This window comes from Eublepharis macularius, chromosome 1 (genome assembly GCF_028583425.1).
Source record: "Eublepharis macularius isolate TG4126 chromosome 1, MPM_Emac_v1.0, whole genome shotgun sequence".
Classification (NCBI taxonomy): domain Eukaryota; kingdom Metazoa; phylum Chordata; class Lepidosauria; order Squamata; family Eublepharidae; genus Eublepharis; species Eublepharis macularius.
The window spans coordinates 186,201,824-186,225,571 of NC_072790.1; the positions used below are offsets into that span (position 1 = coordinate 186,201,824).

A 23,748-nucleotide genomic window follows, 5' to 3' on the forward strand; every position below is an offset into this window, starting at 1 on the left:
GAGTGTCCTGGGAAGCCTCTCTTAAGTCACCTGGCACTTTGAGGCTTTCTCCTAGGAGAGCTGTGGCTGCTTTCTTTGTTAGTCCTGCACCTCTTGCTGAGGCCCTGTTTTTCAACTGTGTGGGTCCAATGGCAATTGGGATATGGCTGTTTGGCCACCATAGTGTTATGCCGCTTTTGGCTCAGCAGTATTTACTTCTGGCTGGGCCAACTGTGTAATGGACCTGCTGCCCAGCTCCTCTCCTCCAAATTTTATTTAAAAAATTCACCTCGGACAAAGAGTACTATAATGAAATTTATTTACTTCTTTTATACCCTCTCTTTCCCCAGTGGGAACCCAAAAAAGCTTACATCTTTCTCCTCTCCTCCATTTTATCCTCACAAGAACCCTGTGGGTTAGGTTGAGAGTGTAATACTTGCCCAAGGTCATCCACTGAGTTTCCATGACAGAGTGGGATTTGAACCTGGGCCTCCCAGAGCCTAGTATAGGATCCAGATCCTAGACCCAAGGATAATTCTCTTTTTAACTTAAGCATGGAATCCTTTGAGGGATGGTAGTGAATAGATTTCAAGCAGGAGCCATCACTTTGGTGAATCAGTAATCTGAATAATAATCCTGTGTATTAGTACACGAAGCCTGAGTATAAAATTACTTTCAATCTATTATTTGCACTCTGAATGGTTCCAACACTTCTTGGCTTGAAGACTGAATGACTTGCTCCTTCTCCAGGCCTAGTTTCTCTGCATCTCTCCTCCAAGTATCTTTTGTGCACCCCACCAAGCACAGCCACCTGCCTGTCTTCCACTTTTCGGCCTGAGGCAAGGAGCCAGGAGAAGTTCCGATCAAAAGCAAAGGAGAGCCAGCAGCAACTGAGCTTGGTTTGCAACACAGTTTGTATCTTAACAGCAAACTACCTCTGTGCTAGAAATTTTGCAGGGCATCCCTTTCAAGGGCTGACTTACCTCTCCTTCTTTTAAAACTCTGTAACAGAGTTTACAGGCAGAGAGGGCCACTGGAGTTCTGGGTGCCAGGAACAAACTTCAGGTAGTAGCAGTGAACTGGTACCTGGAATTGTCGAGGCTTGTCCTAGGGCGTCTCAAACTGTATAACATTTCTTAAACATTTATTGACGTTTAATTTCTACAAGGGCTGAATACAGTACATAATTGACAGAATGGCTGTATAGTAAAATGAGTGTATTAGAATTATGCATAACAAACAATGCACATGACATTTTTGGTAGCTATGATAATTTTAGTAAAAGTCAACATGGTTTGGACAGATCTACCCATGATTTTAACAATAGCCCATTACTTTAGAAATGACTGATGTGAAAGGTTGGGGCATGATTCAGCTAAAGTGGCTCCATTGATTTAATGAAAGAGGAATAAATCAGTAGTGCCTAAAGTTTTGCTGGATCATGCCCTCACTTTGTGCAGCCTTGTAAATTATGCAGGAAATGAATTGTTAGGAAATGAATTTATAGCCAGTCTTGTTGAGGCTATTGCTGAAGATTACTCTCAGGTTTTGCCCTTCTGGTCTACCCTAAAGATTTCCAGGAAAAGAAACCCGTTTATATAGGATCAAACTGATTTCTTTCTTGAACATTTTGGTCTTGGAGTGGTAAGGAAAAATATTGAATTAAAGCTGCTTTTAAAAAAAGGGAAAGAAAAGTTATTCTATTCTGATTATGAAATATTTTCTTTCTAAAATTCAGGAGCCTTGCTGACTGCAGAATTTGTGAAAGATCAAGTTAAAATTTCAGTTGAAGAAGGCAAAGAGACCATCCTGCGGGTATCTGAGTAAGTGCCTTGTATCTCTGCCATGAGTGCTTTTAAAGGCAGTTGTAGCTCACCCTTTTAATGCAGAATAAAAGAAACAATAATGCAGAATTAACGGTCGCTTATACAATTGTATTCCTCTGCCTTCTGTATTCCAAAATTATACTCAGTTTTTGATTGGTACTATTCCTGTAAAATCCCTTGTTTATATTACAGTGTTTAGGCATTCTGGCAAATATAATTTCTTCTGTGACAATGAGAGATCTCTGTCTTTTGGTGCTACACCTCTGAAGATGCCAGCCACAGCTGCTGGCGAAACGTCAGGAACTGCAATGCCAAGACCACGGCAATACAGCCCGGAAAACCCACAACAACCATCGTTCTCCGGCCGTGAAAGCCTTCGACAATACATAATTTCTTCTACTGAGATTCAGAATTGTGCAATTTACTTTGAGGCTGGGACAAACCACACTGTTGGTCTTTTTCCTTGAAGAACCCAGCAATGGTTACTATAAGTCACATATGACTTGATGGCCCTTTCCAGTACCACACTGATCACACATGATCATGTGGAGTTGCTTGTGATGGACTGCACATTTTAAAAAGCCTAGAAGTGCTGTATGCACATAGTTGCAGGATTAAGCATTAATACCTCAGAATCAGCGAGCTTTGAGTGACAGGCTACTCCAAGGCATCTGATTGGGTAGCATGAGCTGGAAAGAAAAGGGTGGGTTTTTCAGTTCTATCAGAGAGGACTCGGATATGAAGAGTTGGATGATAGAGTCCAAACAGAGAGCAGTTTTAACTCCAGCAGGAGAACTGGAGAAAGTTGGCAAGGAGGCTTGGGAAGTAGATGCAGACCCCCCAGAAGGAAAGGGGATAGATCTTCTAAGGAGAGGAGATTTCCCCTACCCAGTCAAACAGGGAGGTAGCTCTGGAGAGTGAAGAGATCCCTGGTTGGGTGTGGTTGGAAAATGCCTGTGGAAACTTCAGATTCAGTTACCAACTGAAGGAAGGCACTGGTGTGTGAAGAGAGGGTACCAGCATTCCTAACTCCATAAGAGAAAGCAGTTACTAAAAGAAAGTATACTAGAGTGCTTGGGGAAAAACAGGGAAACCAAAGCCTCAAAACAGAAGACTTTAAGTATTTGTCAGGAGCATAAGAACTAAAATCTGTGCATGTTCTGATTTTTACCTCAGATATATATGTTGAATTACTTCAGAAATTTTCAACTCCTGATTTCACCTGACCTTTCCCCTCTAAAGTAAATAAACTAGTTAGTTATTTTTAGATTTTTAAAAAAGCCACTGGTGCCATTTCTGTTGTTTAAGGATGAGAGAACATCATACACTGAATCAGGTCCATGTTCCATCATAGTCAGTATTGTCTACTCAGACTGGCAGCTGCTCTCCAGGGTCTCAGGCAGAAGTCTTCCACATCAGCTACTGCCAAATCCTGGGACCTTCTGCATGCCAAGCAGATGCTGTGACACTGAGCCACCACCCCTCCTTCAAGTCTGGCATCACTGGTATTCCACTGAGAGGCCTGAAACTGTGCCCATCAGAAAAGTGTTAATAGTATATAAGGAATCAATGTTTAATTCAACAAGAGCACCTACTTAGAAATGTATTTATTATTGTGCTTTGCTGCCAAGGCTGCCAGTCCCTTTGTGGCATCAGGACAGCCAAGCTGGTGACAACTAGGGGTGTGCAGGAGGGGGTTGATTCGGGTTTCCCGCTTCGGGTTTACCTGAAGCGGGAAAAAATTTCAGAAATAGTACTTTACTTGCTTTGGTATGCTCAGTAAATATTCGGAGCATATTGAAGCGAGGGGGGCAACTCCCCCACCCTCCCCGGGGCAACCCTTCCACCCCCTACTCCCCTGGGGAAACCCCTCCACCCCCTCATCCACTTACCATATCTGGCGGGAGGGTCAGCTGTGCTGTGGGCTGCTGCCGCCATGGCAGTAGCGGCACGAGGCTGCTATGGCCTGGAGGCTCCAGACCGTCACAGCAGCCTCGTGCTGCTGGGGCGACGGCGGTGGCACGAGGCTGCTGCGACGGCCTGGAGGCTCCAGGCCATCACAGCCTCGTGCTGCCGCCGCCTGAACCTCCGGGGCGTTGGGGAAGGCCGGAGCTGCCTCCTCCGGCCCTTCCTGCCCCTCAAATGGCTGCTGTGGTGCCGGCGCACCACAGCCATTTGAGGGGCAGGAAGGGCCGGAGGAGGCAGCTCCGGCGTTCCCCAACGCCCCACAGGCTCAGGTGGTGGTGGCTGCCACCAACAAGGTAGGTGGGTGGGTGGGGGTGGGATGATAGGGCCCTTTAAACTCAGCCCCGAAGCTTTCCGAAAGCTTCGGCAAGCTTTGATTCGGATATCCAGAATCTTTCCGAATTGGGTCTGATTTGGGTAATTTACCCGAATCGGAACCCCGAAGCTCACAGCCCTAGTGACAACCAAAGCAGCTGTGATACTTTTTCCTGCAAAACTCTATTCTATTAAGCAAGATTAGCTGGACAATATATAATGTCAAGCCATGAATTGTTGCTTGATGGGGAGGAGGGATCCTATAAGCAAGCACGTGTGGTAAACTAGCTAGAGAGCAATCCTAAGCAGTTCTACTCAGAATTCTAATAAGATCTATTCAGTGGGGCTTATTCCCAGGAAGTGCTCTTAGGATTGCAGTGTTTGTTTGTCACATACCAGGAAATATTTGTTACTTTTTTTTACCTCTGAACTAGAAGAAAAATATTGTAGATTGTATCATTAACTGAAGGTTTTAAACATTTTCCGTAGTTTTTCTACAAATGTTTAAGTATTAGTGTAGTAGAGCCAATTATAAATGTCTGAAAATAAATGCATTTATTTATTTTATTTACTTGAAAGCATGCCTACTGATTGTCTCTGTTGTTACTAAGCTAGTTTTATAATTTGTTCTAATACAGTTGTATTCCAAGTGCAGATAAACTCATACAAATTTCATTTTTTTACACAGTCAAATTACATTCACTGATGCAACTTCCATAGCTCGCTATCTGGCCAGAATCTCCTCTTCTGCTAAATTATATGGATCAAATTTGCTAGAGCACACTGAGGTGGGAAGCAATCTTTTGTATTATAAGTTTACTGGAACTGCATTTTTCATCTGATGAGCCTCTTAAAATCACAGAATTTTATTGTTTATGGATCTTGGCTTTTATAATATAGCCTTACTGATACTTGTCCAGGCTTCTGAGATCATGGACTTATGTGCAATTGTTCTTGCAGTTAAAATATGTTAATGGAAGTCATTTCCTTAAATTTTTATATGATCATCACCATATCTAATTGCAAAGGGCTGGCCTCTGTGTAGTTAGTTAAATTGTACAATGAAACCAGCCCAGGCTATCACTTAGGTTTTGGCAAATGTGTATGCTACCATCTTAGCCGCTCTATAGTTTGGGGTAAAAAATGCTATAACATTGTATAACAGAATTTGTACATGTGCAATGTTTGTTCAAGCACCAAGAGTTTGGGTGCCATTTTTATTTATTTATAAAATTTGCACGCTGCCTTTCCATCCAATCAAGCCATCAACATAGCTAACAGAAAAACATATAAAAACAATTAAAGCCCAAACTAAAGTATATATTAAAATCATATAGAACAGTCATTAAAACATAGGGAGGAAATGCTAGCTGAAATTTTTTAAAAAAGACTTCACCTGCTGGCAGAAGACAGTGACAGATGAATACCCATGGGGAGAGAGTTCTGTAGTTCCAGTGCCACAGCCAAGGCCCTCTTTTGGGTTGCCAACTGCCTAATCTCTGAAGACATAGTTCCTGAAACAGAATCTCAGGAGAGGACCTTAGCAGTTGAGTATGTTTATTTTGGAGTCGACTGACCTTCAGGTATGGTGGTTCTGGGCCATATACGGCTTTTAATCATCTTCATTGATTGGGCTCAAACAAATTAGGAACTAGTGTAGATGGACCAACACTGGGTTGATACAGTCTCTACAACCCACTCTGGTCTAGAGATGGGCACAAACTGAAATATGAACCAAAATTAAGCCCAAACCAGGCTGGTTTGTGGTTTGCGAACCAGCGGGTCATCATATCCCATTTCTGATGAACCGCCACAAACTTTAGGTTGGTTCGTTTGGTTAGTTTTTTAGTTCGTCACCGCAGACATCCTGGTGCCAATCAATCAGTTTCCTAGGCAACATGGGATGGACTTCCTGCAGACCTTCTGCTGACCCAGAAGTGACCTTCTGCTGGCTTGGAAGTGATTTTTCTGACCTGGATGTGACGTTTTCATGAACCAAACGAACCAGTTCGCGAACCAGGGGCAGGTTTGTGAAAGTTTGTGGTTCGTGAAATTTGACAAACGACGAACCACATGGTTCGTTTTTTTCCCGTTTCGTGCCCATCTCTACTCTGGTTAACATCCTGGCTGCAGCATCCAAGCACTTTCCAAGGACAGCCCCACATAAAGCACACTGCAGCAATCCTTGCCTACAGACAGCCCCCCAACCTTAAACAACTTCTCACTTACAATCATGAATCGGCTAGCAGAGTCACCAGCACAGGTACCAGGCCCTGCAACAGACCCAGATGCCAGCTCTGCCCCTATATCTACCCAGGGAATACAATTACAGGACCCAATGGCATCAACTACACTGTCTCTGGCTCTTAAAGCTGCTCATCCTCCAATCTGATATATGCCCTCATATGCCAACAATGTCCTTCTGCTCTGTACATTGGACAAACCAGCCAACCTCTACGCAAAAGAATAAATGGACACAAATCTGACATTAGAAATGGCAACGTCCAGAAACCAGTGGGAGAACACTTCAATCTACCAGGACATTCCATCAAAGACTTAAAGGTCGCTGTAGTTCAACAGAAACCTTTCAAAAACAAAATCCAACGGGAGGCTGCTGAATTGGAATTCATATGTAAATTTGACTCTTGTCAAGCTGGGACTGAATAGGGACTATGAATGGTTATCTCATTATCACAGGTAACTGATTTCATTTACATAGGCGGGGTCAGGGAGAGTCCAGTGGCTCCTGACGTGGGCTTTCGAGGACCACAGTTTTCTTTGTCAGATGCATCTGGCGGGAAGGGCTGTGGTTATTGAAGGCTTGTGCTGCAGTGGAATTGTATGGTCTCGGTGGTGCTGCTGGACTCTTTTTGATTTTGCTACTACAGACGAACACGGCAAACTCCTTTGAACCTTTACACAAGCAAACTGATCCCCACATCAAAAGGAGCTGTTTGCATCTCCATATCAAAGGAGTTGTTTACATCCCTCCTCTCCTCCTCCCCTCCCCTCTTCTCTATATTTGACCAGTTTCTTTCTGCCCTCCATGCATCTGACGAAGAGAACTGTGGTTCTCGAAAGCTTATGCTACAATAAAATTGGTTAGTCTTAAAGGTGCTACTGGACTCTTTTTGATTATGCACCCCAGTGGCCATTTTTTTCCTATCCAGCAAAGGCTGTAGCTGGTTTACCAGTTGATGTGCAAGTGGGAGAAGGACCTTTGGTTTCCCTCACTTTTGCCTGAAGCTGGTAAAAGTTGCTCCTAGCTACCACCTGCTTATCCACAGTAGATCTGGCTCCAGGAGCATTCCCAAGCTACAGATACAACCCCATCTAGAACAGGTGACAGCTTAAATCCTGGGTCAGATCTTTCACTCTTCAGTAGCACTTCCATCTTGTTGTGATTAATCTTCAGTTTATTAGCCTACACCCACCCCAAAATTGCCTCTGAGTACCCGTTCAGGGTTTCTATACCCCCTTGTCAGATGAGCGAGATAGAGCTAGTATATTGGTGACAGTTCTGTCCAGATCTCCAGACAACATCATCCAGAGGTCTGGGACCACTACACCTGAAGGATTGCCTACTTGCATACGAACCTACACAATTGCTAAGGTCATCTGCTGAAACCCTGCTTCAGGACCCAAGCCTTCAGATTAGGTAAGTGGCAACCCAAGATAAAGCCTTGACTAAACTATGGAACACTCTCATGAGGGCCTGGCCCTCTTCCAAATACAGATTTAAATGAGTTTGGAAAGTCAGTCTCTTCCAAGAGCCCCTGGTGCTAGGAAGCAGCCACTTGCTCTAGCACCTTGCTCAAAAATGGACGATTGGACACTGGCCGGAAGTTCTTCTACAGGGAGTTTTTTTTCAAAACAGGTCTAATTTCTGCCTTCTTGAGCATTGGTGGCACAGCTCCCTCTCTCAAGAAAGCATTTACTGCTCCCCTATCCCTCTCAGCCAGTTCCCCTCAAGCAGCTTTTGTCAGCCAGGAAGGGCAAGGATCGAGAGCACAGGTGGTGGGCCTTACCTCTCCAAGGATCTTGTCGACATCCTCAGGCTCCACAAACTGAAAGGTATCCATATAAACTGGACAAGGAGATGCCAAAGGTACATAACCTGAACATGCATCCATGCCAGCAACTATCTTAGAGTGGATCTGGGTAATTTTGTCTGCAAAGTAAGTAGCGTGATGATCACAGCAGGCCATGATGTGGTCAAAGTCCAGTTCCCTGGGGCTATGATGTGAAAGCCCTCAAACCACATAGAACAACTCAGCTGGATGATTACATGGAGACACAGTGGTGGTTGAGAAATACTACCTTTTTGCTGCCATCACTGACACTGAACAGGCTTTCTACTGTGTTCAGCCAACCTTGCTCCCAGTTTTCCACCAGCTGTGTTGTAGCTGTTGTCCCTCTAGTTTCATTGACATCAATTCCCCTGTAAACCAGGGAGACTGATTGGCTCTGTCCTGGTGGAGAGGGTGCTTATGTTACCCGAATAGATGGTCTCCTAATTAGTTGGGGGAATTAGCTTAAAGGAGATGAGCAAGAGTGGGTAACTGGGATTCTCCACCTATGTTTACAGGGATAACATAGAGAACTCCCCTTAAAGAAGTCTCAAATAAGCCAGGGAGATGTTCAAAAAGTTTTTTTATTAAAAGAGAAATAAAAGGGGAAACGTACAGAAAATCACACACAGTGCACATACAAGGCTAATGGAGAAAATCAGAGAGGAAAAGAGGAGAGAGCAGTTTCGGGGAAGGTGATAGTTACAAGTCTCGAAGATAAGAGTCTGTAGAAGGCAGCAGCAAAACGATCATGTTAAGTGGGTGAGGGAAGTGAGGCAGGGCATGGATGAGATTTGCTAAGAGCAGTTTGGTACAGTGGTTAAGAGTGGCAGGACTCTAATCTGGAGAACCAGGTTTGATTCCCCTCTCTTCTACTTGAAGCCAGCTGGGCGCCCTTGTGTCAGTCACAGCTCTCTCAGAGCTCTCTCATGAGGATAATCATAAACTTGTAAACTGCTCAGAATGTGGCAGTAAGTTGTCCTGAAGGGCAGTATATACATTGAATGTTGTTGTTGTTATTATCTCTCTGGGGGAAAGGGGAGAATGTAGTCAGCCAGCTGTTCTGACTTTCCTTTTAAAATATTTTCCCAGGCCCTTTTATCTGGCAGTGTTTTGCACTTGTGCTAAATGAGGAAGGGGTGTTTATTATTTCATATCTATAAACTACCCCTCAGCAGGAGGAGGGGTCTGACTGCTAACACTTAGGGGTGATTGTGTCCACAGCCTGGACCATCTTATTCCAGAGAGTTATTCCAGGGTAGGTTTCTTCAGTGGATACACAAGGCTGGGGTGACCGCCCCTTCTTTCAAGGCGGCAATAGTTGCCTCTTGGACCCAGTCAGCCTCCCCGCTGGGATGTAGCCAGAAAACACAAGGGTCAGACAAGCAGAGGGTAGGTCTTAAACTTCTAAAGACCTTGTCTGCATCTCCATACTGAAGAAACTAAAAATATCTCAAGACAAATCAGCACCCTGGTACTGTCTGATCCTATCACTGTTAATGTAGAGTTTGGGCTGCCATGGCAAATTGCACGGCTACATGAAAACTTGTGGTGGTGCCAAAGAAGCTGCAACAATCAGGAGAAGAAGGGGGCAGAGGCAGTAATGAGCAAGAGAAGGCAAGGTCAAGAGGAGGAGGAAAGCAAGGATGGGTGGGGGTAATTCATGGAGAGGAAGGGGGAAGCTGGAGCCTACATGGGGAGGGAGAAGTAAAATTTGATTTCCTTTTCCCTGTGTTCTCATGGGTCATCCTTTTGTTTCTTGTTTTGGTACTATGGGCTTATCAATTTATATTTTCTAAAATGTATAAACTCATTACAATCTAATACTGGTCTTTCAAGATGATTTAAAATGTAAAAGGGAGACAATGAATTGTCTTTATTTAATTTTTGTATCATATAAGTATTATTACTTACCAGTGAAGATTCTTATGCAATAGATACATAATTGAAGATTAACCAATTGTCTCACTCAGTGAAAATTTTAAATCAACACACACACACACACACACAGAGTTATTTCTGCCATTTAATGTGCTAGGCTCCTTTATAAGTGGGGATTAATTTTCTAAGAGATATTTATGCATGGATCAGGTGGGTTTATTTTTAGCTGTATCATATGAAGAGAAAAGGGTACAGGAAGAAGAGAGCTGCAAAGAAAATTCTTGTGTATAGTTTTCTAAGATATTTTAATGGGACTGTGATAATATATTCAAAATAGAACATTGCTTCCCTTGTCTTAAAATATAATTAAATTAACAACTAGTATTTTCCAAGTAGCTAAGGATATAATTTTTGTTAGCTGTCATTCATGGCTTCTTGTAACTTTTAATTTGTTTAAATATTATTTATCTCCAAGATTGATCACTGGCTGGAATTCAGTGCTAGAAAGTTGTCAGATCTAGCATATTGTACTTCAGCAATTGAAGAACTCAATAACTCCCTTTCTCTGAGGACCTACTTGGTTGGGAACTCTTTGAGCCTTGCGGATTTCAGTGTCTGGGCAACATTAAAAGGTAAAAGAACATAGTGAATATAATGATGAGTGGCGGGGGAGGTGGGGACAGGGACATTATACTCCCTTCCAGATCTTTGGTTCCTCTAGTCAGTAGCTACTGCTGAAACTGAAATGGGCTTGACTCTTCACCAGCTGTTTGGGAGCTAGTGAGCCTCTGTGCTTATGTACAGTTCTAACAAGTAATTGAGCAAAAGGCTGATAGGTGATGCTTGGACACAGCTTGACTTAACCAAAGAAAGATCTTCATCGTACTACAGTAGGCTGTTAAATACATAGAGCGCAGGGCCTTTTTGTACACTCTTTTCCGAAGGGAAGGGGGGCGGAGTTCCCTCCCTTGAAACCAGTTTCTCCCAGACTCCATGGCAAGCTGGTCCCTTTGCCATGGCTTCATCTCTCATGCCTCTGCTTTTATGATGGCACCAAAAGGCATCTCTTGATCCATCCTAGGATGTTAGAGACCAAATGGTATTTATTGCCCTGTCCTTCTGCTTTCCCAGGGCTGGATTTGAAAAGGGGAATCACAAGCCTGTTTGATATAAAAAAGCTTGTAGATCATGACACCCTCCCCTTTAAGCTGGACGATGGGGCAGAAAAATAAGCAGTTGGGATTTCTGCCTACCAGAGTTGCAGCCCACAACAAAACAGGAACAGGCAATACAGAACAACTTTAAACTATACACTCTAAAGCAGCAAAGCATTTCTAGAACAGTTAAAAAATTATTGTAGAAAATGAGCAAGGAAAAGTGTTTCCTGAGGATAATATAGAGGCCAGAGTAAGGAAAGACTTCAGTTGTTTCTTAGTAGTAGGAGTGCTCCGCTGCTGAATTGCTTCTACCTTTGACACTAGAGTCTGTATTTTCTCCTGTCCCACTTTGTGAGCCAAGTATACAACCTCTGGGTGCCCTGCCTGGCACTTCTGAGCCTTCAAGGCGAGACCTGCCTCCTGCAGTCCTTGTAAGGCAGTCTGCGCATGCTCTGGGTCATCTAGGTAAGTGACTGCAAAGGGAAGCCCTCTCAGGAGGCTTTAATCTTTGACAGGTCATGCGTCCATTGTAGAGCCCAAGGGGCAATAGTGTGAACACAAGCAAGCCCACATGAATAGGGAAGGCTAGCTTTGCCTGAGTCTCAGGGGTTAACCCAGCCTACTGGAGATAAATTTGCTACCTCCACTGTATCTAACAGTTCATCCAAGCAGGGCATAGGATATCCATCCCCCTGAATGATCGTGTTCAGTTTGCAGTAAACACAAAAGCATACAGTGTTAAGAGGAGGTTTCTCTCTCCCTGAGCTGACAGCCTTGGCAATTGCTGGGGTGGGGTGGGGGTCGGCTGGAAGTTTTTGTGGGGCACAGCTCCTCCTGCCAGGGTTTTTGCACCCCTCTGTCCAAGTCCATCCTTTCCCCTTGGCTCTCCAATTTCCCTGACATCTCTCTTTGGTCAGCTTGCTGCACTGCCTGTAATGCATTCTTGGGGTTCCTAGATTCCATCTTCTCTCTCAAGGTAAAGCATCATGTAGCTTCTCCCAGGTAAGCAAATCAATGATCAAGTCCAGATCTTGGGCACCTATAAGCTACCTGTAAGCTAAGCATTCGTTTTGTGCTTCCTGCAAAGTGCCCCAAGCTGCCTCTGGATCTGAAAAGGTGAATCATAGGCCAGTTTGATATAAAAGGGCCTGTAGATCTATGCCCCCATCATGACAGTAAATATGCTAAACTTTTGTTTATGTGCATCCTTTGCTTTTCTTCTGGCAGTGTTACACTTTTTTGTAAGAGAGCTCCAAATATTACCCTGTGTGGTGTTAATTGAGAATCTTGTCAAGCCTCTTGTTAAAGATGTGATTTTTTTTCTCAACAGGCAACAATCAGTGGCAAGAACAGTTGGTTCAGCCTAATGCTCCAGTTCACATAAAACGCTGGTACAACTTCCTTGAGGCTCAACGTGTTTTTCAGTCTGTAGGTACCCGGTGGCCTGTAGCTGCTACTGTCCCCAAGGCCAAAGTGGTAAGTTTCTGCTGATCAGGCATCTCTGGCTCAATTCTGTTGGAATTTTGGCATCTAAGTAAGTCTGAGTGCTACTGATTTTATCTGCAAAGTGCTGATCAAAAGGGTCACCATGGGCTGCTGCATAGCAAAATATATCTTGACATGTAAGATCTGAACCAGCAGTATTGTTGGCAGGGCACCTTAAGGAACCAGTAGGAATTGCAGTGGATGGTGCAGTTAGGCTGTATTAGATTTAAAGCTCAAAAGTTAAGAACAAAGTTAAAGAAGTAAATGTTTACTTTTGAATAGAATAGGTGAGATGTTGATGCTGAGTGTTATGGGGACTCAGACAGCCACCCTTCCAACATTTTCCTGTGTCAACATACGGATCTGTTCTGGACTGGTTATGTTGCAGTATGGGGCAGTGAGTTGTATCCATTGAAGCTTTTCTGCCAGTGCAAAGGCACTTTTGCTGTAAGAGATGAGGATGAGATTTTTCCTGATCCCTCCCATTGCATCATTCCCAGTGCAGATTATGGAGGGGGGCATTAAAGTGGCAGAGATCTATGGAATGAACTAGACGCCATTCAGGGTTGGTTGGATACCTGAGTGGAGGTTCATGCAGCCTGATTATTTAATAGCTCTGCTGTTAATGATTTTTATGATAATACATTGTTTTAATTTTAAGGCTGCAGATAGGAAACAAGATGTTGGGAAGTTTGTTGAGCTCCCTGGTGCAGAGATGGGGAAGGTCATTGTTCGATTTCCTCCTGAAGCAAGCGGGTAAGATGAGCTTGCCTAATCCACATTCCTTTTACAAAATGAGAGATGCGTGATGGAATGTAAAGGCTTATCTTCTGAAATTTCCATTTGAGAACAATATTTTAAAAATTTGATGGTGTAAATTTCTTTTAAAATGTAGAGGTTTTTTTTAAAAAAATTGTATCCTTTAAATGCTGCTCTTATGTAATTGAAATGTGTCTTATGAGATGTGTCTGTTCTGTACTTCATAGATGACTGTTAATGCATTTCATACCAGTAGTTGTCTTGCGGGACTCACTGTCATGAGGGATTAAATGGATTTGAAAGGGGGTTGAACAGTTTATTGAGGTTAGGTCTGTAGCTCGCTATTAACTATGAGAGCTGAATGGGGCCTTTGAATTGTCAGATACTGGGGAGCAGTCAGTGGGTAAGGACTGTGATCTATGTACCTTGTTTGTGTGCTTGCAGACGTATCTGGCTGGTTACTATTAGAAACAGGATGCTGGACCATTGGTCTGATCCTGTGTGGCTACTCTTATGTTCTTATGCAAGCATTGATTTGTTATCTTGTGATACATGATCACTATAATGATGTTTTCTATAGCCATTTAATTTACAAATGCAAATATATAATATTTCTTAATCTGCAGAGGCTTTAGTTCATAGTTTACATAAGCTGGGAGTCTTGCAAGAAAAAGTGGAAAGAGTGGAAGAGATGAGCTATACAGTTAAGTTCCAAGGTTGCTCTGAACCTCAGTTTAGAGCAGTGATCTTCAGCCTTTCTAGACCTTGGACCTATCCTTAACCCTCACGCAAAGACCCACTGAGCTGGAAGCATGTGACAAAATCACATGACATCACAGGCACAGGACAGAGTCATGTGACCGGGAGAAGAGGGGCTGGGTCTCTGAACCGTCCTGTGTTAAACAGTAATACTTGACTGCTGAGAGTTCTTGCCTCATCTTCCTGATATTCCTTTAAGTACATGTAGAATGAGATACAGAAGGGTGCTTCCCTTGTTCTCTATGTATGCAACAGATCCTTCCAAAAATCAACTAAAATGTGTCTGTATAGGGGCTTGCACCCCCAAAATGGACCTCTGTGATCTACCTATTGTCCCAACCCATGGATTAAAGACCCCTTGCCTAGAACTTCTTAGTGCAATTGCACTTATTGCTGGATTGAGGTCTAGTTGAGCAGGAAGCTGTGATTCTCTATGCAAATGCAAAGATTACAGTGCAGGATGGAGTGTATATTTACCTTCTCGCCTTATGCTGCTTTGAAGAACTTGGGATATAAACTAAAGCCACAATGCATGCCTTACACCCTCCAGAATACCGCAGGCTGTTAATTTTCCCTCTGCCTGTTGTCCTTTGCTCTCCTGATTTCTTCCTTCTCCCCTCTTGCTTTCTCCTTTGTTGCATACAGAGAGCGAATTACATTTATACCAAGAGATAAACTTACTGCTGTTACTGGGAATATTGTAGCAGGGGAATGCCCCCTATAGTGCCTTCTTTCTTTTGTGTTCTGCTGTTTCTGACTGACTTACCCTTTTTCCTCTTGCCCAAACCATGACATTTCTTTGTTCTCTACAATTATTTTATTTTTAGATACTTACATATTGGCCATGCAAAAGCTGCTTTGTTAAATCAGCACTATCAGGTCAACTTCAAGGGTAAATTGATCATGCGGTTTGATGATACAAACCCAGAAAAAGAAAAGGAAGATTTTGAAAAGGTATGGTAGAATTGCTGTGAAAGCCATTCGTTTATGGTGACAGTGCAGAACTGAATTAAGCCAGGTTAATTGCTTTAATTTTCACATTGTTTTTTTGGCTTGTGAGGTTTGATGGCGAAGAAAATAGTTACCTTGTATGCCATTTGTGTGTATACTTGCTGGAAAGCACCTTGAAGAAAAGGGTTTATCTAAGATGCTGCTATATTTTACAAGAAGTATTTTTGAGTATAACCAATTTAAGTAATTTTTATGTAAGAAAAGAGATCCCACCTTTTGGATACAATTTTTGTTGTTAAAGGAAGGGGTTGTAGCTTAGGTTAGAGCACATGGTTTGTATGCAGGTCCCAGTTCAAATGCTGTCATGTGCAAATAAAAGGATCTCTGGCAGCAGAGAACTACAACAATCTGTAGTTGTGACTGGAGTCTGTAGCCAGTTGGAGTATACAGTGGTAGGCTATGTGGGCCAGTGGCCTGACTTGGTATAAGGCAGTTCCATATCTTCCATGACTTCAGTCCTTTGCACACTTTCCTGGAAGTAAGCCTCATTAGTTTTATTGGGACATACTTCTGAGTAAATCTGCATAGGGTCAAATTGAACATCACTGAAACTTGCTGGCTGGGTTTGGAAAATCTTTTAGTGGAAACAGTGGCAAGTCTTATTTCAGTTCTTAACAAAGAATTCTGCTAGAGAGCCAAAAGTAGTGATAGAATGAGGTTCTATTCAGGGGCACATTCTTTCAATCACACACACTGATTTTCTTTGTTGATAAGGAGATATGTGCATGGGAAGCAGAAAGGTCAGTCAAATATAACAGAAAAGATTGGCTAAAAGTGAAAGTAAAAGTTGGATGCCAGCTGCTAAGCTCTTAAAAGTGCAGTGCAGTGCAGTGAATTCCTTTGCTTTTAAAGCACTTGAACAGAATGGAAAACATCCTCTCCACTGTCGAGGTGGCAAGTGCTTTTGTGGAACCTATGAAGAGGCAGAAAAAACCTGATGTCAACTTACTGCTTAATCTTATGTATGTTTACATCAGGTAAGCCTGATCTCATCAATTCTCAGAAGCTAAGCAGTGTCAGTCTTGGTTAGTAATTGAATGGGAGACCTCCAACGAAGGCCAGGGTTGCAGAGGTAGGCAATGGCAAACCACTTCTGTTAGTATCTTGCCATGAAAATCCCACCAGGGGTCACCATAAGTCAACTCGAGGGCACTCTCTACTACTAAGTCCCACTGTTTTCATTGGTATTTACTCCCATGTAATTGTGTATAAGATTCGTAAGTATGAAATAATATTGATATAGAGCTTGGTTCTCTGTGAAGTCAGACTTCTTCCTTGAAGAGGATGAGCTTATTGGAGGGAATGAACTCCCTAACTGGTCTCACTGCTCCCTGTATTGCTCAGAGTGCCTTGTGCTTTGCTGCCTTGTACAAAATACGGCTTTTGTATCCTTGTTTGGAAGAATCCTTGCTTAAAAATCCCTGATATAAGATAATATATTGCAAACTCCTTTATCTCTGGGCTTCACTCTTTCTTGAAGAATTTAAGCTTCAAGTTAGATCCATCAAACTTTGTTAGTTTATGCTTTATACGATAAACAATTCTTTAAAAATGAATGTTTGCAGGTTATCTTGGAAGATGTTGCAATGCTGCATATTAAACCAGATCAGTTCACATACACATCTGATCATTTTGAGACGATAATGAAATATGCTGAGAAGCTCATTCAGGAAGAGAAGGCTTATGTAGATGACACACCAGCTGAACAAATGAAAATGGAACGGGAGCAAAGAATTGAATCCAAGCATAGGAATAACTGTAAGATGCTTTATCTAGCTTTTGCCATCTTTGGTTTGTTAATGAAATCTCAGTGAAACTTGTTAACTAGTTGATTTTGTTGGATCCAAGGGCTCGCAGAAGCCATCAGATACTGAATTGATAATTAAATGTGACCTTAAGCTGCCTGAGTTCTCATCCTCCACTATTGCAGTGTCATCCTGAACAGAGTATCTAAGTTCATTGAAACCTGGGGGCTCAGAAGAAGAAATCTCTACTTGAGATGGCAATGATGGTGCTTGTGGCAGGCAGTAGAGAGTCACCGTTTGAGCAGTCAGCCCCTGAACAAAGTCCTGAAAGAGAATTGGGAGAGATTAAAATAGCATGCCTTGACCTGGATGGCCCAGGCTAGCCTGATCTCATCAGATTTCGGAAGCTAAGCAGGGTCAGCCCTGGTTGGTACTTGAAATGGGGACTGTGTAGGAAATCCAGGGTCACTATACAGAAGCAGGCAATAGCAAACTACCTCTGTCCATCTTGTGCCTTGAAAACCTTATGGGAGTTGCCATGAGTTAGCTGCAACTTAAGAGTACTTTTTACACACACACACAGACACACACAGAGAGGGGGGCTGGGGGCTGGAACAGATCTCTACCCAAGAGCCTGGGGAGAGGCAGTCACTCAGAATAGGCACCACTGAACTAGGTAGACTAAAGGATTGAGTTGCTGTAAGTTGAGTTGCTGTTGCTTCATATGTGAACCAGAAAATGTTCAAAACACTGTCCCAAAACCTGAAGATTTGTAAACTGTTACATCAGGAGACAGGTTAAATTTTGAATCTGGGGTTATCATAGCTTTCCTTTAGTTTGCCAGTATATAATGTCTGACCTACCAGGAGAAACTCAAGAGACCAAAAGTCTGTGCTGTTTAATATCTCATGAGGAAAAAAATAATCCATTAGGTTAAACCTATTGCCCAAAATAGTACCAGTTATAAATACTAGATTTAAATATGTTCTTGTTCATATGGTTCTAACACTTAAGAAAATACTGTATCAGAGCTAGGGTATTAAAATAACAATGCTAAGCATTTACAACAGTCTTGTAAGATAGGTCAGTATTGTTATGCCTGTATTACATGGGGAAGGCTGGTGGACCTCCCTTCACTCTCCCCATTGTAAGGCAGATTTTCCCACCAAAATTCAGTTTCCCTGCTTTGACTGAGCTGCCCCAAGTAGCGTGTTAATATTTGTGGTTTTGAAAATCTGTTTGTCCCACCATGACAGCCAGAATATAACTGGCTTTTAGCCCAGCTCAGGAACTTGATCGGGAAAAGCAGGAGCCCTCTTCCTTTCATCCTTGGAAATGGAACTAGAGACTGTATAACATTCAAAAAGAAATAAGAACTTTATCTAACTGGTAGGGATTGAGTACATGTAGTCAGGGGATGGAAAAGTGGAGGTAAAATGTTGGTATTACAGAATACACTTCTTGTAACTGGCAAATTAGTATCCTTGAAGCTTATTATCGTATATTCTTGGTTCATAACAGTGAGAGACGTTAGTAATTTAGTTATAGCAACAATGTTTCTTCAGAAAGTTTCTTATGACAGTTCAGGTTTCTTGGAGTTAATCTAAAATGGTTTTCCCTTTGCAACAGACCCAGGGTCCTCCTCAGAGCCAATTCCTCCCCCCGCCTAGAAACTGGGCAGGAATTAATCTTCTCCTCAGAAGATATAACTCTTCTTTTGGCTTGAAATGGCGTATCAACTCACTATCCCATCACTCTCGCCAAAACATACTCCCAGTTTTCTGGTGTATGTGTAAAGCATGCTTCAGTTTATGCTGACACTTGTACTATGAATTCTTAGAATTCGTCCTCTGGACAGTAATACTACAGTTAAGGCAAAAGAGTCCTCTGTCCTCACTTCAAAGTGGAACCTGTCTGACCTTCTTGTCAGACTCACTCACACAAAACAAAACAAATCCTGTCAGAAACCAACTGACTGCTTTCAGACTAGTTCTAACTGACCAATTAGGGGAGAAGGTACAGCCTGTCACTCAAGCTCTCCGTTCTAGGGAATAATTAACCCTTCCGCTCCCAGCTCTCTGATTTTGTTGCAGTGTGGAAACTTGCTGTTAAGTGCAGTCTGTCAAACTGAGCATAAATTACCTAAGAACACAGTGAATTCTTGGTAGAAGTGAGATTTAAACAGAGGACGAATGTGTATGTTATATGAACTGAATGCTTTCCCTTCAATAGCTGTTGAGAAAAACTTGCAGATGTGGGAAGAAATGAAAAAGGGAACAGAATATGGGCAGACCTGTTGTCTACGAGCAAAAATCGACATGACTAGTAATAATGGATGTTTGAGGGACCCAACTCTTTATCGTTGCAAAAATCAGCCACACCCACGTACTGGAAATAAATACAAGTATGTATTCTGTTCAGAATTTTTTTTTCTTCTGCTTTCTATTCAGTGCTGTTTTCTGGGGATGTGGCCGGACTGTCTCTTAAACAACACTTGATCCTTTGGTTTTCAAGTTCTTGTTTTAGAATCTGGGCTAATGGATGCATCTGTTGTTAGGTATCAAATGGTACTAAATACATCATAAACAAGTAGAGAACAGTGTATTATGTCTATAGGAATTGAATATTCATTCTGCTGACAGTGGGATTGGGAGGAAATCTTGGGTTCTTGGGTTCCCACCTGCTTGGCAAGGTCTCAAGGGGAGTGGAAGAGTGAACTGGAGAGACTGTGTATTTGTTCAAATGTACAATCTCTTCAGATGAGTTGCTGCCTTCCACAGATCTTCACTGTCTACTGATACAGGAAAATCGTTTTTGTTCACTATATCAAACTGTTGAATTTAGTCTCTCTTTTTTCCCCCTGTACCTCCCTTACCCCCTCTGATTTCTGTCTAGGGGACTTTATTTTTACAGTTTTTAATAAAAAGGTCAGTGTAGACATTGGCTAAATGGATTTTTACTCTCTACTCAATGTGAAGAGTTACTATGCATGGCTCGACCTAAATCTGTTTAATGAACAAATTGCCACAGTTGATGGCTTGTTTAAAGCACCGTTTCCAGCTGCATTGTAATAAATTCAGTAGAGAAGAGACACTGAATTAATACCTTTATCCTTAACTTAGCATTGAAATGCTTCAGAGCAAAAGATTATTATGTTTAACAAATTGGAACCATTGCTATTTTTAGTTGTACCTTGTCCAGTGAAGACCAGTTTGTATGTTGCTAGTTGTACTCTGCGTTCTTTTCACAGCAGCTTGAAGACTCACCAACGTAGCTGCATTTAAGTAAAAATTTTGTATGTACCCAACTAATGTACTGAGGGCACTCTAATGTACAGAGGGCAATTGTAGAGGAAAATCGGTGGGCAGGAAGGAGTGTGTAACCCAGAGGTGCCAACCTCCAGGTGCGATCTGGAGATCTCTCAGGATTACAACAGATCTCCAGGTGTAACAGAAAATGGCTGCTATGGAGGGTGGACTCTATGGCATTATACCCAGCTGAGCTCCCTCCCCTCCCCAAACTCCACTTTCCCCAAAGCTCCACCCACAGTTCTCCAGGAATTTCCCAACTCAGAGCTGGCAGTCCTAATCCTTCCCATACTCACCAGTTCTACCCTGTGAATACCCACCTAGCAATTTTGAATGTTTTTCCCCTTGTTGGCCTCTGAAACTGGGAGTGTACTAGAGGAAACAGCCTGTGGGAGGGGGACGCCTTGCAAGCAATACTTGGCAGGCATGGGTGGGGCTAAGCACTTCCGGCATTTCTTCCCATAAGTGCCCCATGTAACCTTTATCTCTGCTATCTCAGTGTTGGAATATTTCCTGTGGAATGTTTGGCTTGCTCACAAACAAGCTTGCTTTATTAACCAACAGTTAGAATCAAACAGAACCTCCTGACATAAGTCAACTGAAAAGAGAAACCTTTCTAGTTTTTCCTCCTGTTCTTTCTGTTAACAGTTCCCGGAATGGCTGCCCCAAGAAGAAATAGAAAGAAAAACTAGAAAGGTTTCTCTTTCCCTGATTACATAATGGAAAAAAAAGTTTCAGCAACTGCACAGTACTGCTGATAAATAAATATAACCTGTACATAACCTCTCTCAAAGATAGTGGTGTATGTCTTCTTGCATTGTTACCGTTACATTTATCTCAAAGTCATTCTAGATGTTGCTTATTAATGGTATGCATATACTTTATGTTTATGATATAAAGAAGAAACTTAAGAGGGTTTTTTGCTTTTGTTTCAGTATTTATCCCACATATGATTTTGCCTGTCCTATAGTTGACAGTATTGAAGGTGTTACCCATGCATTAAGAACAACAGAATATCATGACAGAGATGAGCAGTTCTACTGGATCATTGAAGCTCTTGGCATAAGGAAGCCGTATATCTGGGAGTATAGCCGTTTAAACCTCAATAATACTGTGCTATCTAAAAGAAAGTTAACCTGGTTTGTCAATGAAGGATTAGTGGATGGCTGGTAAGTTAGCCAGCTGTTTGCGGTGGGGGGGTGGGGGCTGATTGTTGGCACTGAATGTGTTAAGTCCATAAACTTCACCATTATGTTGCCTTATGTACTACCTGTTGGCTTAAATATATGCTCCTATGAGCTACTTGTGCTTCATGTGGTCTAATGTCAGCCCTAGAATTGCTTATGTTCTGTTTCAGCTTTTCTTCTACTCTGTATTGGATTCTTACTAATGCTATGTCTTTGATCATTTAATTTTTTTTAATGCTTAATTAGTAGACAGCTGGTACAAACATAATGACACAAGATGGCAACTGAACTGCTAGACCCATGTTTCTCTAGATCAATAAATGCACATACATGCAGCGTTAAAATTATTATTCCACGGCTATTTAGATTCTGAGTGAAATGGGTGCATTCTGTTGCAGACTTTAATTCAAGGAAAAAGAGTTGGCCCCATTGTCACAAAGGCCTGTATATATTGGCAGGCCTTTTAGATAGTAAGCTGGCCTGTGATTCACCTTTTCAAAGTCAACCTGGGAAAGCATATCCTTTCCGCAGGGCAGGAAGCCATTTGTTCTGACACCTCCTTAGGAGGCATCCTGGAATGGATAAATGGATAGCCTTTTGGTACCATCTTGAGAGGTCTGAGAGAGACTCGGCCATGTGACAAGGGGCTGACTAGCCATGGAGTTTGGAAGAGACTGATTTTAAGGGAGAGAACTTCTCCCCCCCCCCCTCCTTGGAAAAGAGGGTACAAAAAGGCTCTGCAGCCTATTGTGTGTGTGGTTCAGCAGGATGGAGAACCAAGGGCCCTAGAGGCAGGCTTGCCTCCACCTCCCCAAGCACTGAACGTCCATCCTGGCAGGGAATGCCTCAGGTACTGTTTGGTAACTCAAGGAACAGTTAGGTACTAGACTTCAGTTCTTTTCTTTATCTTACTAGCTGTTAAGCCTTGTGCATTGTTCTTTCTATATATATATCCTTGTGTTTTGTGTATTTTATGGTCTACTGTAGTACAATAAAGATCTTTTTTTGGTTAAGTCAAATTGTGTCTGAGCTTCACTTACAAGCATTTTGCTCAGCCATTTTCTAGAACTCTGCACATGCACAGAGGCTCACAAGCTTCCCAAGTAGCTGGTGAAGGGTCAAGTTTGTTTCAGTTTGGGTGCTGGCAGCCTACTAGATGAACCAAAGGACTGGGAGGGAGGGAGTACCTCCCCAGTCATAATACCTGCCCTGTTGTCAAGAGCGTATTCTTTCTTTGTAACTTTGAACACTGAGACTACCACATGGGAGTACACAAAATGGCAGAAATGTTCTCTCCTGGTTAATGGTGAAGCCCTATCCCTGGTTCCACATAGTAAGGATTCTCCTTATTGCATTTATCACTGTGGCAAATGTTTCTGTATAATAATAATGATAATAATTGGAGCTTCCACATGGAAGTTTTCTTTGCACTTTCTTCCATCAATTTCCCCCAAATATCTGCCATTCTAGTTGTTACTGCAACTTATATTTGTCTTATATTTTCTTCCTTTTTACCCTGGAAGGAAGAATAATTATTAAATAATTATTTAAAATTAACCAGAGTTTAGACGTTTTAATTTTTAACAACCTTGGGTTATCTAGCAAACATCATTAGGGGGTCAAGGGATAAAAGAGAAATTGAATAACTTGCTTCAAATTCATATAAGAATGCATTTTTTCTTGAAACTGGAACAGTTGCCTATTATTTAAATGAAGTGTACACACTTCTCTGTTAGGGATGATCCAAGATTCCCAACTGTGCGTGGAGTGCTGAGAAGAGGCATGACAGTTGAGGGACTGAAACAGTTTATTGCTGCGCAGGTAGGTGTTGATTCCATGCTTTCCTCACTACTAGTACTTATAGATTTTAAGTTCGATGCTGTGTTTCCAGGAATGGAGCAAGTTTTCAGAAGTGGTTTTTATTAGCCTGTACTTCTTCCTTGCTGTTCTTGTTGCTTTGTGGTATGGGGGCCCTCTAGAACAGTGTTACTCAGTTCGGGGGTTGCAGCAAGAACTCAACAGAAAAGGCCTTCCCTAACTCTGGAGTGGGAAAAGCTTGATAGCTGCCTCAAAAAGTGGATGTCCCAATAACATCTGGGTAATACTGGATCTGTAGTCTTTCACGTGCATTCAAATTTATATTACTGTCTGTCTGTGTCTGTCACACTTTTCTGTGGCCAAATAACAGAGCCCAGGATCAGAGTTTGCAGTTTGATTCTTAGTGGTGGCAGTCAGCAGGGGATGGGAAAGGGGTTGCCCCCCCCCCATCATCACTGATCTCTCTGAGTGCAAATTTTTGCT

General features: G+C 42.4%; 1 protein-coding gene across 4 annotated transcripts in view; it reads left to right on the forward strand.

Annotated features, from left to right (window-relative positions):
• EPRS1 (glutamyl-prolyl-tRNA synthetase 1) overlaps window positions 1-23,748 on the forward strand; it is a 52,699-nt gene that overhangs the window by 2,779 nt on the left and 26,172 nt on the right. For all 4 annotated transcript variants that reach the window (XM_054980708.1, XM_054980726.1, XM_054980716.1 and 1 more), the window contains exons 2-11: window positions 1,718-1,802; window positions 4,774-4,873; window positions 10,512-10,668; window positions 12,524-12,669; window positions 13,340-13,434; window positions 15,024-15,150; window positions 16,773-16,965; window positions 19,185-19,356; window positions 21,196-21,429; window positions 23,184-23,268. In XM_054980708.1, the coding sequence (XP_054836683.1) occupies window positions 1,718-1,802; window positions 4,774-4,873; window positions 10,512-10,668; window positions 12,524-12,669; window positions 13,340-13,434; window positions 15,024-15,150; window positions 16,773-16,965; window positions 19,185-19,356; window positions 21,196-21,429; window positions 23,184-23,268 (1,394 nt within the window). The remainder of the gene's footprint in view (window positions 1-1,717; window positions 1,803-4,773; window positions 4,874-10,511; window positions 10,669-12,523; window positions 12,670-13,339; window positions 13,435-15,023; window positions 15,151-16,772; window positions 16,966-19,184; window positions 19,357-21,195; window positions 21,430-23,183; window positions 23,269-23,748) is intronic.